The following is a 16,762-nucleotide window of genomic DNA, read 5'->3' on the forward strand; positions in this document are numbered from 1 at the left end:
GCTTCTGCACATCAAAGGAAACTATTAGCAAGGTGAAAAGACAGCCTTCAGAATGGGAGAAAATAATAGCAAATGAAGTAACTGACAAACAACTAATCTCAAAAATATACAAGCAACTCCTACAGCTCAACTCCAGAAAAATAAATGACCCAATCAAAAAATGGGCCAAAGAACTAAATAGACATTTCTCCAAAGAAGACATACAGATGGCTAACAAACACATGAAAAGATGCTCAACATCACTCATTATCAGAGAAATGCAAATCAAAACCACTATGAGGTCCCATTTCACGCCAGTCAGAATGGCTGCGATCCAAAAGTCTACAAGTAATAAATGCTGGAGCGGGTGTGGAGAAAAGGGAACCCTCTTACACTGTTGGTGGGACTGCAAACTAGTACAGCCACTATGGAGAACAGTGTGGAGATTCCTTAAAAAACTGGAAATAGAACTGCCTTATGATCCAGCAATCCCACTGCTGGGCATACACACTGAGGAAACCAGAAGGGAAAGAGACACGTGTACCCCAGTGTTCATCGCAGCACTGTTTATAATAGCCAGGACATGGAAGCAACCTAGATGTCCATCAGCAGATGAATGGATAAGAAAGCTATGGTACATATATACAATGGAGTATTACTCAGCCATTAAAAAGAATATATTTCAATCAGTTCTAATGAGGTGGATGAAACTGGAGCCTATTATACAGAGTGAAGTAAGCCAGAAAGAAAAACACCAATACAGTATACTAAACGCATATATATGGAATTTAGAAAGATGGTAACAATAACCCTGTGTACGAGACAGCAAAAGAGACACTGATGTATAGAACAGTCCTTTGGACTCTGTGGCAGAGGGAGAGGGTTGGAAGATTTGGGAGAATGACATTGAAAAATGTAAAATATCATGTATGAAACGAGTCGCCAGTCCAGGTTCAATGCATGATACTGGATGCTTGGGGCTAGTGCACTGGGACGACCCAGAGGGATGGTATGGGGAGGGAGGAGGGAGGAGGGTTCAGGATGGGGAACACATGTATACCTGTGGCGGATTCATTTTGATATATGGCAAAACTAATACAATTTTGTAAAGTTTAAAAGTAAAATAAAGTTGTAGTTGGAAAAAAAAAATAATAAAATAAAAAAATAAAATAAAATAAAATTAAAAAGAAAAAGAATATAAGTGTGCATGTGTGGATGTATAGATATATACATGTGTGTTTCACTGAATCACTTTGCTGTACACATGAAACAATGTTGTAAATTAATTATACTTCAATTTAAAAAATAAAGAAAAATTTCAAAAAACAAAACCAACAACAACAACCCTCTGCTTTCATGGTGCTTACAGCCTAGAGACGAGACACAGACAATAAAAACGGTAAACAGGAAAAAAAAAAAAAGGTAAACAGATAAACTATTCAGTATACTAGATGGTAATACATGCTTGGGTAAAATATAAAGCAAGGAAGGGATTGAGAATATGCATGTGTATATGGGAGATGATGTTCATGATGGTTTCAGTTCTAGATAGGGTAGCTGGGAAAAGCCTGAAAGGGTGACATTTGAGTAAAACTTGAAGAAAGTCAGGATGTAAGTACCATGAGGCTATCCAGAAAAGAGCAGGTGCAAAGAAAGGCCCTAAGGCAGGAACATGTGTTGTGTTTTAGGGCACAGCAAGAAGGTCATTATAAAGTACAGTGATCAAGGTGGGGAATAATAGGAAATGAAACTATGTGTAGACTGATCAAGGGGGAATGATAGGAAATTAAATTATAGAGGTGATGAGTCTGGGTCCAGATCTTATACAGCAAGATGCTCTTTCTTCTCTAATCTTACTATTAGTCCCCTTATCCTGAGGCCTTATCAACTCGTATTGGCAACAGCTTCCAACTCATCTCATTGATTTTCCAGTTTAACCTCTACATTACCTCTGGGATAATCCCAAACCACCACATTCAACATGGCAGTTACCCACTCAAGGAATCAGAATGGTTGTCTAATGCTTCAAGTCTAAATTAGTCTACAGGGTTTTTAGGGCTATCTTTGACCTATTTTATCTTAAATCTAGCATTTATTTCCTAATTATTTACTGAGCTCTTTCTTTCTTAAATAAACTATGAACAAAGAAGGGTAAAGAAACAGATTCAAGACCTGGAGTTTACTTTCAACATCAACTTTTTCTTAGCTCTAATACCCTCTTCCTATTTCCTGTATATATGCATTCATATTTTTATTATTTTTAACTTAAGCTTTTGCTGCTTCTTATGTTTAAGTATCTTCTCTGCTTGAACTTACAATAAAATCCAAAATCTTTCTATGACCATAAGGCCTTGCATCATCTGGTCCCTGATTATCTTTTCTTATGATGTCCTTTCCTTTTCTCACTCACTGTATACCAGTGATGACTGCCTCTCAGTTCTCTGAATGTACGAAGTTCTTCGCTGCATCTAAACCTTCTTCTGCCTAGACCACATTATCCACTCTTTTTTTCTTTACTCAAACATTAAGCCTTAGTTCGGATGCCATAAGAGCTTCCTTCCCTGCACGCCAATATACATGAGGTTTCACAGCAGCATGCATGATTTTCCTTTATAGCATTTATGACAATTTTTAAACTTTGTACTTATTCATGTGACCATGTGTTCAACAGTCTCTCTACTAGAGTTAGTCTCTCTACTAGTTCATAAGCTCCAGGAAGACAAGCAGATTTCTCTTGCCCATCCCAGTGTACCTAGCATCTAAAACAATACTCAGCAGATGCTTAATAAGTATCAGTTGAACAAATGAGTTAATACCTTATCTGGACACTGGCCACTCTTTTTCAACTACTTTCATTTTCTCCAAGAATTCTTGAGGTCTTCTCAGTCTCTCAAAGACCCATTTCTTCCCTGACTTCTTTTCCTTTTAAAAAAAATAGTTCTTCAAATGTTGAATTCAAAACCCTGGTGACAACTGACCTAGCTCACCATGAAAGAAAAAGCCATCTTTCCCAGTATATCATTGAAAAGCTGGCTGTATTTCTTTCCCAAACCATACAATTTAATCATAAATATAAGTCTAAAATATAATTAATTAGAAAAAAATATATAAACCAACCAGGATTTGGATAGGACTTCTCATTTTTTTTTCAGCTTGAGAAGTTCTATAAAAACTTCTTTCTCTCTTAATAGGTTCTATTTTTTTGTTTGTTTTTCCCTGGCTTCTTATTGTGCTTAAAGTCTTACCACATGTCAATAAGACATCTGCCCATCTTACTTTTCCACTCAGCTTGTTTGGTACTTAAAATTGGGAATAACACGTTTTACATCTTTTAGGAATTCTGTAATGCCTTGTTCAGACCTGTTTAGCAGCAGGGACATTTCTTTTTCTTCATCTAAATCCTCAGCAGGTATTTCAGGGGCCCACAAACAAGAAAGCCTCAGTAAATGCTTGCTAAACTGTTCAACTACATGAAAATTTCTTGGATTCACAGGAGATTTATTGGTACTTATTTGATAGATGGACTTATTCATTCATTCATTCAATAACTATTTAACACTCCAATATTCAAAGTTCTGTGCTTGGCACTAGGGAGAAAATCAAACAAAAGATATACAAGGAAGCTCCCATTCCAGTGGAGGAAATCTATATGCACGTGTATAATTACAATATCATATCTAGAAACAGGAGAAAGTTAGGTGCAGGATGACATCACATGCACAAGGAAGGCCCACGACTGATTCTAGTCATAAATAGAATGAGGGAGGTTTCATAAAGTTGAGTTGTAAACAAAGAATAGGAGCTTACCAAGCCAACAAAGGTAGAGAGGTGTGAAAGAGCAAGGCATGTTTAGAAAAAGCCAAATAAGTCATCAGGAGATAAGGTGAGAGAAATAGGCAGAATTACAATATGCTGGGTCTTTTACACCATGCTAAGTAACAAGGGTTTTTAAGGCTAAGTGGGAGCTGACATGAACAGTTTTTATTTTTTAAAAAGGAGTATGGCAGTGGTGTGGAGGATAACTTAAGAAAAGAAGACAGATTCACGGAGTCTATGTTGGGGAGAACCGTGAAGGATCTGGGGTGACAGCAAGGATAAAGCGAGGGCAGTTACTTGATTGGCATTAGGAGACAGATGTTAAGAGGATACAGTGATTAATTGAGAAGGGACAGAGAGGAGATAAAGATGGAGGAGCCTAAGAGGCTCCCTAAGTTTCTGACATGGATCCCCGAGCAAATGCCTTTTGCTTGATTTAAGGAGAAAGTAGATATGTGAGGAAAAGAAAATGAATGCAGCTTAGAAATGATGATGGATGTCTGAAGGACACCCAAGGGCATATGTCTGGTAAGAAAAAAGAAATGAGGACCTGAAGCTCAGGGGAGAGGTCTTAATTAGAGATTTAGATTTCAAGGCTAAATATTTATGATTCTGGAATGATGAACTGGAATGAAAAATAGAGCTACCAAGGCCCTGCCAGCTGCTGCTTCTGACCTACAGGAGACTATCCAATACTCATCAGTCAACATGTATCAAAATGCATGCTGTGGGCTGGCAATCTGTCATTCACTTTAGCCCCTCCAGATTTGCCTGTGAAATCAGCAATGAGACTCAGAGGAGAGGAATAACGGGTCTTTAATTTAGCTAATATCTCCCGTACTCTTTGGCACAGAGGGGAGAGTGTTCTGGCACTACTGAACACTAGCACCATGCGACTGGAGACGAGACTCGAAATATCTGAGTGGAAAAACAGTCACTCAAGGAGTTATCTTGAGGAGAAAAAAAACAAATCAATTGCTCTGTACCAACTGCTCCGAGAAAAGTAACATGCAATCAATTTGACAACTAATCATAATGAAACCAGAATTATCTGATAATACCAGCTCAATGACCTAAAAATTTTAAGACCTTACATACTACACAAATCCTAATAGAAAGAAGAGTGTTTATTGATTAAATCTAGGTCTAAAATCTACTTAATAGTTCACTCTTAAAACTAAAAAAGTGTACATTTTCAACTAAGAATCTTAGTTTTATTATGTGAATCTCAAGGTGGTATAGTTCTCTAATATATAGGGATTTTAAATGACCTAATAATGTCCAGAAACTATAAAACATTTTTTAATATTTCTTTTAAAATGTTCTGTTGTTTCTTGAGACTATTATAAACAATAATTCCAAAGATAAAACAATTGCATGGGTTGATGATTTTATGTGAATTACAAACCAGAGCAATGGGGTGTCTCGACTGGGTTTGAGTCTTCTCTGTATAGTAAATCCAATTTTTTAAAAAAAGTACTAGGCACAGGCACTGTGCGTGGTGCTAGGGTCATGGAGAGAGAAGACATAGTCCCTGGCACTCAAAGATGACAAATACTGTGCTCTGGTTTTCAAACTGTCACCCCTGGACTTTCAGTGGTTTCACAGGGTACCCACTAGATAGGGGCATGGACATTGTCAAGATTCCTATTACTTTCCCTTTCAACAATTGAGTAGTTCTATTTTATCTGTTTCATTTATTGGACTTCCTTATAGAAATTAGCTTGAAGAAAGGATTATTCCATACACAAATATAAATAATACAGTTTACAAACCTCTGGTGTAGTGGAAAAATAAGGGCAGTCAGAATCTACTGGGACACATGCTGGGAGCCACTGGTGACAAGGCTCCACATGCTCTCATCAGTGAGTGTATCATTTTACTCCCATGTCAAAGTGAAGCACAGGGCTTTGGAAGGAGGCAGGCAGGGCAGGACAGTCAAGATTAGAGGTACCATGGAACATACAAATTAACTGCTTTCTCTGTACTCTGTTATAACTTCCATTTTAAACTTTCTCAAATGTATAGCACGCAATTGGAAAAGTAAAACAGATGTTTTCAAATTTTAAGTAAAACAACAACCACCACCCATAAAGTAGTCTTATCACAGAAAGTTTCCAACCAATATAGAAGTATCCCAAGATTTATTTTCTCTCTGTTCTACCTAGAATATAACCACAAAGAAAAGCCGGGGCTTCCCACAAAGGTCTTCTGACCCCATCAGAGCCTTGCTGAACTGAAGAGGAAGAGAAGCCTAGTATCGCCTTGATTTCTCCCTACCTTTCAAGGGGAAAAGCACTGCCACAGTGGCTCATGCTTCAGGGCCTCACTGCTCTGTCAAGACACACGGTCTATTGCATGTCAGCCTCTTTATGTGGCTTCTCCTCCAACCCAAGGCAAAAAGGAATGATGGAGTCAGTATAACTTTTCCTTTTGTCCAGAAGATGCTCTTCCTCTTACAGGGCCAGGCTGAAAATGAGGGCTGGCGCTACCCTCAGACAGAACAATGTTAGCCTATTTCCTTGGGAACCCTCTCTTACACAAGCAGCAAAGTAGAGTCCAAGGCTTCCTGCATTCAAGAGCAGGGTCTCTTTGCTGAATTTGCTCTGTTCTAGGTTTCTCCTTTGTGTTTTCTCTGGCACTGAATAGACAGATGCATCCTCTTCTTTCCCTGAGCTGGCGGTGGCCAAGACTGAGGGGGAAATAGGCAAAGGATACAAAAGAGGTCCCTTGTGACTTCAGGGAAAACTGGGATGTGAAGGAAAACCCTCAGCCAAATAAGAGTAGGTTACTTCATCTTGTTTTTCCTCCTCTGTACATCTATCTTCTCTGAAGTCTAGAGATGCCCATGATCCAGGACATACCATCTGAATACAGTCTCAACCTCGCGAGAGCTTCTAGCAACTTTTACCTGATCTGCTTGCCTTCCCTCATATCATACAAGGAAAAGAAGACGTCAGTGTCTTCCCCAATGGTGTTGTAGGTGAGGCTCTTCAGGCTGAGGAAGAAGTGATGTGGAACTGGTATCCGACAGCTTTCCCCATGGCGTGGGCGCGCAGTATCCACCTGACAAGGAGGGCAAAAGACAGTGACTTCTATTTTATTGTATTGACCCTAAATGAAATGATTAACTCTCCTCATATTGCTGAAGGGGATCATGTAAGAGAAAGAGAGATTAGAGGTGTTGCCTCTGCTACTAGCAGGTGTTGCGTTAATATGCTTGGTTTGAGGTAGGCAAATACACAGCTGGGAAAAGTAAACAGAGTGAAGGAGACATGGGAACAGCAATTCCAGTTGATGAGTGAACTCAAAATCTCCACCAGGCAACATACACCTAAATTCTCCAGAGAACCATTTTCAAAGTCACTTCTTGGAGATGCTGTCACGATCCTGACGTACTTGGTTTACACTGTTAGATAGCAATAGTTACTGTTCTAAATACCATTTTTATTTTCTCAGACTGATTCATTTTAGTGTCTCTGTCTATTTCACTTCAATTGTGCTTGTGTAAATTTGCACAGAGGAGTGGAGACTAGCCAAGTTTGCTAGGAGATCAGAGTTCCTTCAGTTCAGTTCAGTCGCTCAGTCGTGTCCGACTCTTCACGACCCCATGAACCGCAGCACGCCAGGCCTCCCTGTCCATCACCAACTCCCGGAGTTCACCGAGACTCACGTCCATCGAGTCAGTGATGCCATCCAGCCATCTCATCCTCTGTCGTCCCCTTCTCCTCCCGCCCCCAATCCCTCCCAGCATCAGAGTCTTTTCCAATGAGTCAACTCTTCGCATAGGTCACAATAAAGCAGTCAGTGGTTAAAAAAAAAAAAAAGAAGTCAACAATTTCCTGGTGCATACCTATTTTATAACTGCTTAAAAGAAAGAATTCAGGGAAAAGACTAGGAGGCCTGTCTTAAGTTGCTTACCTGAGATGTGCTTTGCTGTACACTCTGCCGGCTAGATAAATGCTATGGAAAGAAAGAAAAAGATCAACTGGGAAAGAAACTAACTTCTGTTGCCATTTTAATTTAATTGAATAATAATTGCTTTACAGAATTTTGCTGTTTTCTGTCAAACATCAACAAGAATAAGCCATAGGTACACCCATGTCCCCTCCCTCCCATTTACCTCCCCATCCCACCCTTCTAGATTGTCATGAGCCCCTGCTTGAGTTCCCTGAGTCATACAGCAACTAACTTTTTATTTTTTTATTTTATTTTATTTTTAAACTTTACAATATTGTATTGGTTTTGCCAAATATCGAAATGAATCCACCACAGGTATACATGTGTTCCCCATCCTGAACCCTCCTCCCTCCTCCCTCCCCATACCATCCCTCTGGGTCGTCCCAGTGCACCAGCCCCAAGCATCCAGTATCATGCATTGAACCTGGACTGGCGACTCGTTCCATATATGATATTATACGTATTTCAATGCCGTTCTCCCAAATCATCCCACCCTCTCCCTCTCCCACAGAGTCCAAAAGACTGTTCTATACATCAGTGTCTCTTTTGCTGTCTCGTACACAGGGTTATGGTTACCATCTTTTTAAATTCCATATATATGCGTTAGTATACTGTATTGGTGTTTTTCTTTCTGGCTTACTTCACTCTGTATAATAGGCTCCAGTTTCATCCATCTCATTAGAATTGATTCAAATGTATTCTTTTTAATGGCTGAGTAATACTCCATTGTGTATATGTACCACAGCTTTCTTATCCATTCATCTGTTGATGGGCATCTAGGTTGCTTCCATGTCCTGGCTATTATAAACAGTGCTGCGATGAACATTGGGGTACATGTGTCTCTTTCAATTCTGGTTTCCTCAGTATGTATGCCCAGCAGTGGGATTGCTGGATCATAAGGCAGTTCTATTTCCAGGTTTTTAAGGAATCTCCACACTGCAACTAACTTTTTAAAGCATCTTCTATATGCTAGGCATTCTGATGCATATTTTACATATATGATCTCATTTAATTATAATAACCTTGTTAGAAAAATGTTGTTTGTATTTGACAGAGGCAACTAAGGCTTAGTATAAGGAAGTGAGATGCTGAAGATTCCACACAGCAGGAAGGTGGCAAGTCTAGATTCAAACCCAGGCCTTTCTAGCTTAGAGTATCAGTCAAGTCACAAGAGGGTGCTTGATACTGGAGTTTTGCTTTACCACTGTCCTCTCCACACACTGTACCACATCCTGCACTGTGTGACACAGCTTCCTTGGGCTCTCCACTGGAGGAGGCAGAGCCTTTAACCCCAAGTGGCTCCTTTCCAAACATCTCTTCATGCTGCTCCTTTGCGGATGGCTAAAGTCAGCAGAAGCAGATTCCAATCCCAGCTACAAGCACTTGCTTGTGAAACTTCAGACAAATTGCTTATGCTCTCCAAGGGACATTCCCCTCGACTATAAAAATGAAATAAAAGCTTTCACTGTCCTCCTCACAAGGCTACTGTGAAGTTCAAATGACATAATGGGAAGCAGCATGACACAGCAGTTAGGGACCTAAGTGCAAGAGTCAGAACTCCTGGTTAAATCCTGACTCACACTTTGCTCATCTGTAAAGTGAGGATGACATTTTGTGCTGAACCTCACAGGGTCTTGTGCAGATTAACCCAGCACAGTACACACTGTAAATGGCTGATCACTGTTATGGTCATTAGTATTCTTCTTATTATTGGTAGTGTTCTTTATAATTAGTTATTATAGAAAAGTCTGTCACATTCAGAAGTAAACCCTGAATGCCAGGAAGAATGATAAGTTCGCCATTCTTCAGGTCCCTGGTCTTGGCAGACTCAGCAATGAGAGTTTCTATCCTGCTTCCTTCTGGCCCCCAGAGGCAGTGAGATAGCACTGCTTAGGTGGACTGTTTCATATCACATGGGTAAGAAGAACAGCTGCTGATTAGAATGGTTTTGTTCTTTTATCAAATATATTTAACCCTGAATAAAACTGAAGTACAATTAAATATTAAGTGCATCTCACTAGCTGTAGTAGTTATTAAATATTCATGTACATTATTAGCTATAGTAGCTAATTATTATCGACTATTAATGTTCATCCATGGGAATACATGTTCCCATGATACATATTAAGTATAATTAAAACAGGTCTCCACCAGCTGGGGAGGTCAGCACACAGAATGCCTATGTACAAAAGAATACCCCATATATAAAATAGGTCACAAAAAAGCTTTAAGAAAATCATGCTTTCAAAAAAAAAAAAAAAAGCAAGCTTTCTATGGTTTACTGACCCATATCCCACTGGGAAGGAAGTTACTGGCCTGAAACTCTTTCCACTGCTTTATTTTATTTTTAGGGGCTACATTAAGTCATTCTTCTCAAGTGAATTTACTGACTAGCTCTTAAAAGTGACTACCAATTCATATTCACTTACAACTATATATGGGAGTTCACAGCTAATTTCAGTGTAACTCATCCCGGCTGACAGTAACAGACATCATTCTAGACTTCTGAGGTATCAAATCTGGGAAGAACTCTTCAACCAAGTCTGAAAGCACACCCACGGGTGGCCAGAGAATGGCATCAGAACTGGCATTCTGGAATGTCTTTCATTGCACCGTAAGGAAAAACCACTACCCTGCTGTCAGGAAGCGGTCAGCTGGCCAGCTAGTACTTCCCTCTTCAGAACCATCATCACCTGTATTAGAGCTCTAACGTATTATGTTCCCATGTTTACTGCCCAACTCCGGATTTTGCCCTACCAGTGCATGAAGTACCTATCTGTATCATCTTTATATCCTAAGGGCAATATACATATAAAACACACATTAATTAAGTAATGTATGGACTACACTATTGCCTCTGCCAAATTTTACCCCACAGAGAAGTCGTTTTTAGCCCTTTGGAGACTCTGGTACATTAGTTCATAAAGGTCTAACAACATGGTGGGGGAGGGGAGTGCAGCTTGAGGCATTCTATTCAGTTGAGTAACACAATTAATTGCCTGCTATATACACCGGGAATTGTGTTAGATACTGTAGGTCTCACAAGGAAATGTAAGACATATATATCTGGTCAAGATCACCAACGAAATGATGCTTGATGGTTATAATAAATAATCTAATCAATTGATTTAAATCTAGAAATGGAAATATAAACATTGATCTTTCAAAAAAACATTAACTGATTATAAGTTAAATAGCTCTAAAGGCTTGCAATAAAAAAATCAGTCCTCCATTCACCCAATCCCATTCCCCAGAGATAAGCAATTTCCAGTCTTTATTGTGTTTTTTTCTAGCATTTATCATATATTTCAAAATGTCATATTCATACTGCTCTTTTTAAAATCCAGTCTGAGATTTATTTACTGGCTTCTTATGGTAGCTGAAGATTTTAACACTTGTTTACATCTATTTCCCTTCATCCATCTTCCCAGTAGCTCACAAATATGGTTAAAACTTGTTTATAGTATTATAACTTTTATATATAGTTCACTTCTGAGCCAAGGAATGTACTTCAATTAAATTTTCTTTCTTCTACTACTTTATGATTTTGTACTGGATTTATTTAAATTACAGGGTCTTTTCTACAACCACCCCCCTGCCCACAGCTCTATAAACACCTTTCAGCAGCAGATCCCACCTGGCTGTCCTCCTGCTTTATCATGGACCAGTTACTCTCTAGGTCTATCACACAACTGTCATCCTGCACCTTCCACTGATGTGAACCTAAGAATTCTTTGCCCCTCCGCCCCTCCTGTTTGAGTTAGAATCTCTTTCTTGGATGGGACATTTAAGCATCTTTTCATTTACTTCTTCATGTCAAATAAATAACTTATTTCTCTGTTGTTTCCTGAAAAGGGATCAAAGAAAAAGGTTTGAGATTTTGAGCAACCAAAGTTTTCTTTAGGCTACTTCCCTACTTGATGGATAGTGTGGCTGAGTAAATACAGAATTCTAGGTTAAATTTTATCTTCCCTCAGAATTTTAAAGGCAATTTCTCATTATTTTCTAGTTTTCAATATTGCTATTAAGAAGACAAATGCTATTCTTACAACAAATCCTTTAGCAGGTGACCTATTTTTCTCTCCAGAAACTTTCAGCTTTAGTGAGCTGAAATGTCACTATTAAGTGATAAATATTTAGGCTTTTTTAATTTGAGTACTCCTATCTAAAAGTTCTGGGAAATGTTTTCTAGCTTTATTGATATATAATTGGCATAAACATTGTATGAGCTTAAAGCATACAATGTGGTGATTTGATACTGTATATATGGCAAAGTGAATACCACAACAAGATTAGTTAACACCTCCTTCATCTAACATTTACCTTTGTGTTGTTGTTACTATGGTGAGAACAATTAGATCTACTCCTTGGGTAATTTTCAAGTACATAACGCATTATTGTTAACTACAATCACCATGCTTTAGATTCCCAGAAATCAATGCTCTCGTAACTGGAAGCTTGTACCCTTCAACAAAACCTCCTCATTTCTCCCATTCCCCAGCCCTTGGCAACCACCAATCTACTGTTCGTATGAATTCAGCTTTTTTAAAATTCTGTATACAAGTGAGATCATAAAGTATTTGCCATTCTCTGACTTACTGCACCTAACAACATGGTGTTCTCAAGGTTCATCCAAGATGCAAATGGGAGGATTTCCTTCTTTATTATGACTGAATAATAATTCCACTGTATGTACACACCACCTTTTTCTTACCCTCTCATCCATCAATGAAGACACAAGTTTTTCCCATGTGTTGGCTACTATGAATAATGCTTTAATAAACATGGAAGTAAAGCTATTTCTTTGAGATCCTGATTTCAGTTCCTTTGGCCCTATCACCAGAAGTGGGTTGCTGGATCATACAGTAGTTCTACTTTCTATATTTTGAGGAACTTTCATTCTATTTTCCACAGTGGTTATAGTTATTTTTATGTTTTCTATCTTTTATTCATATTAGAGTTATATATCACCATATTGCAGTATTGGAGTATTCTGAATTTGACTATATACTTATCTTTACCATTGCATTTTACATCATCATATGTTTTTATGCTACTAGTTAGCATCCTTTCATTTCAGCCTGAAGAACTTTCAGCATATCTTGTAAGGCAGGTCTAGGAGTGAAGAACTCCTGTAGCGTTTCTGTGTCTGGGAAAATCTTCCTAACTCCTCTGTTTCTTAAGGACAACTTTGCTGGGACAACCAGCATATTGGGACAACCAAATATTCTTGGTTGGCAGCTTTTTTCTTCCAGCACTTTGCATCATCCTACTCTCCTGGCCTGCAAAGTTTCTGCTGAGAAATATGCTGTTAGTCTAATAAGGGTTTTCTTATAAGTGACAAATTTCTTTTTTTCTTACTACTTTCAAGATTCTCTGTCTCCTTCACTCTCCACATCTAATTGATCATCAAAATTCATCTGCATTCTCCATGGTATTTCTTCTCCATTCCTACTGCTGCCTAACCATTATTTCTTGTCTGAATCATTTCTGTGGTCTCTTTCCTCCCTCATTCCAGTCTTCTGCATTTTATACTCTCTCAGCATTTAAAACCCACATCCAATCACATCACTCCATGGTTCTATCAGAGTAATAGTTCTATCAATTTGGGGCTTACAAAGGCTTGCATGATCTGGCTGATGTCTCTTTCTTGGTTTTATCTCACAGTTACTAACACGTACTTATATGTCAAAGGTACCAAGTATCTTACAGTTTGCTGGAATTACTACCTCCCTATGCTCTGTGCCATTTTGGGATATCTTTTCTTTTGGCTTGTCTTTCTGTTGAAGCCTTGCTCATCCCTCAAGACTCATCTTAAGTATCACTTGCCTGGAAGCTTTAATTGGAAGTTTTCATAGATTTTTCCCAGTCCCAGGATATCAGTCACTCCCTCTAACAGCAGGAGTGTATATCTTAATTATTACATGCAGCTCATAAACATTCTTGTTTGTGGTCTATCTGATCCCACTAGAGTAATTTTTAAACATGGGGACCATGCATGGGTTTCAGAGGCAATTATCAATTCCCTAAAATTGAGTGTAGAATTTTGTATGCAAAATCATACTTGTATTGTCCTGGGAAGAAATATTATCTGATCCTCCATAACCTAGAAAGAGCAACCAATATCCTAGATGGTGATATTCTTAAGAAAAAGAATGTCATGATCATCTTTAATTTCATACCTATCACTCTATGACAACTGAACACAAATGCTTTTGTATTCTTATAAATATACATAAGCAAATATACAGAAGCAATTGATATGTTATTTGTATATTTTATTTAGGCAAATTTTCTGTGGTCCTTGACCAAGCAACATACTTTGCATCCTCTGCGTTCCCTTAAAAATATTACATTTTCTTAACAGAAATTTGTAATGTTTTCTAAAACTTGTAATTCTCGCCAATATAGTCTCACCTCAAATATATTCTCCTCAAAGTGAGGCTTGACCCAGTCCCTTAGTCTAAGCTTAATAATCACCTGAGATTTCTTATGTTTATTTGTTTTACTTTAAAATTTCATACCTTTGTTTTAGTTACTTCTTCTCACTCAGCCTGCAAAATGTCACCCACCCTGGTCATCAATCAATTCAATATACTTTTATAATAACCAACAGATAGTTAAAGATTTATCTTAGAAGTATTGGTACACTGATAAACAACATCCTACTGTATAACACAGGGAACTATATTCAATACCTTATAATAACCTATAATGGAAAAGAATCTGAAAAAGAATACACATACACACATAAAACTGAATCACTTTGCTATACACCAGAAACTAACACAACAATGTATATCAACTATAACTCAATAAAAAAAATTTTTTAAGAAATGCTGGTACTTTATTTCCAGGGTTAATCACTATATTAACTAATAACTGGCTCTTTTCAGCTTCAGTATCTTCTCTTTTAGTAACTTCTTCATGCTGAAGGAGCTCTCTTCACCAGCAACACCAACTGAGAAATGACCCCTAGACATTATAGTAAGCCCAACAGCCCTACACAGTAATTCCCTTTAGAGATTGAGTATGATAGGTACTGTCCTGATAAGGAAGATCCCCTTAAATACACTTGAAACAAAGGTGAATGATTTTAGCAATATTGTTTCATAATGTAATTAGAGATAATAAGAGAGAAAAAAATTAAGTGTGCAGGAACAAACTACCCTGTGTAATATTTCTTACCATTTTATAGAGGTCTGAGACACTGATCTGGTCTGAATCCACTACTTCAAAGTCCTTTCGAGGCACCAGATCCAGGCCCAAATGCCTAGGAAAGAGAAAGACCACGTTCAGCATGCTGTGTCCTCAGATTACTCACCTCTCTTTATATGCCTGGAAGCCTATGCCAGCCATGACCTTGTGGACAGAGGTTCAGATGCTGCCTTAGCAGGAACATGCCTTTATCCAGCTTGACTGTGACTCACAAAGAGTCAGACATGAACAACAATGTTCACCTTTAGATAAATAAATGAGGCTAGGAATATTAAAACTGTGACAATTTTAGTCATCAAGCAATTCTCCCTGTAATGCTAAAAAAGGATTCATTCAGTATCACATTTGTTAACAGATTGCTTGAGTTCATTATGGATGGATTTTCTTTTCTCATATCATTAATAAGTCTCGTTTATTTTTCTATTTCCCCCATCCTACAAGTATGAACAAGGCTCAATCTATGCATTACTTTCACTAGGATAACAAAAATTATTTAATGTCCAAGTAGATATGGAATTCAAAGTTAGATACAAAAATAAGCTCCTGGGAATTCCAGGAGGTCCAAAATTCTGTACTTTCAGTGCTGAGGGCACAGGTTCAATCCCTGGTTAGGGAATTGAGATCCTGCAAGGCATGTGGTATGGCCACAAAAAAAGGAAAACAATTACTCCTAAAAGTATTAAACTCAAAGAAATGCATGTTTTGGTTGCGTTTTATCTCATTTTTAACTAAATTAATATTGACATTGGGTTATAGTAAAGACTTCACCACACATTAGCCAACATCTTAAGACATTTTAGATGGAAGTTTAACCAGGGAGCACTACTACTGAAGAAAACAAAACTTCAAAGATCTGGTGTAACTTGGGCAGAAGGAACAAGTGATGATGATTAATGGTTGGTTAGGAGGCAATATAGGACACTGGAAATAAGTCTGTACAGGAAGAGCTCTTAGGTTCAAATATGGTACATAATTTCTTTCCAATACATATTAGGTCTTTTCCACTCTCTAGAACAACAGCTCTAAATCTGGAGGCCAATGAATTAGGAGGTTGTGGAACCCTGCAACTACTTATACAAGCATGTGCATGTGTTCATGTATTCATTTTCTCCAAGCAGAGGGCCTATAACTCTCATCAGGGTTTCAGAGATGCTCTGTAATCACCCTACTCTAAAACAAGTGTTATGAATTACTGCACCCAGCAAAGTACTCCATAGATGATGGAAGGAGAAGTGTATATATATGTGTATATATATATATATTTCTCTTCACCTAGATTATGAACTATGTTTAGAATGTTAACATATGCTAACAAATTCTCTAGGCTCTTTCTGTGCATAAAACTCTCACTGAGAAATAAACCTTTACTACATTACACTGAAATCTGAAACTCTTCTTTGAAATAAGCCATGTATACATCCAAAACGCATAAAAGTACTTTATTATAATTTATACCTTATTTTATAGGAAAAGGTTTTATTTTTTTATATTTTATATCAAGAAGTTCAAGAAATTGTAATAAGAAATAAGACTGATAAAATACAAATGGGAACTAAAACCTACATGAAGAAGCCATAAGTAAATACACTAATCACACAGACGAGTATGATTACTATGATCAAAAATTAAAATTTAGATGTATAGTTTTTGGCAGGCAAGAAAAAAGAAAACTATTTTCCTATTAAAGGATAAAAATCTTTTATTTTTCTGTTATCTACTACTATAATTTGTTTTATTCTACAATAGAGAAATGTGAGTTTTTAAAGAGGAAACAATTTTTTGGTACTAA

The 16,762-nt window shown here is 37.7% G+C and overlaps 1 protein-coding gene across 9 annotated transcripts in view; it reads right to left on the minus strand.

Moving 5' to 3' along the window:
* Positions 1-16,762, minus strand: part of DOCK3 (dedicator of cytokinesis 3) — a 304,753-nt gene that overhangs the window by 152,947 nt on the left and 135,044 nt on the right. For 8 of the 9 annotated variants that reach the window (XM_070359225.1, XM_070359222.1, XM_070359224.1 and 5 more), the window contains 3 exons: positions 14,944-15,028; positions 7,717-7,758; positions 6,707-6,861 (listed from right to left, as the gene is read on the minus strand). In XM_070359225.1, coding sequence (XP_070215326.1) covers positions 6,707-6,861; positions 7,717-7,758; positions 14,944-15,028 — 282 coding nt within the window. Of the gene's footprint in view, positions 1-6,706; positions 6,862-7,716; positions 7,759-14,943; positions 15,029-16,762 lie in introns of those variants that run through there. The other variant, XM_070359228.1, reaches the window with a different exon arrangement.

This window comes from Bos mutus, chromosome 22, assembly GCF_027580195.1.
Source record: "Bos mutus isolate GX-2022 chromosome 22, NWIPB_WYAK_1.1, whole genome shotgun sequence".
NCBI lineage: Eukaryota > Metazoa > Chordata > Mammalia > Artiodactyla > Bovidae > Bos > Bos mutus.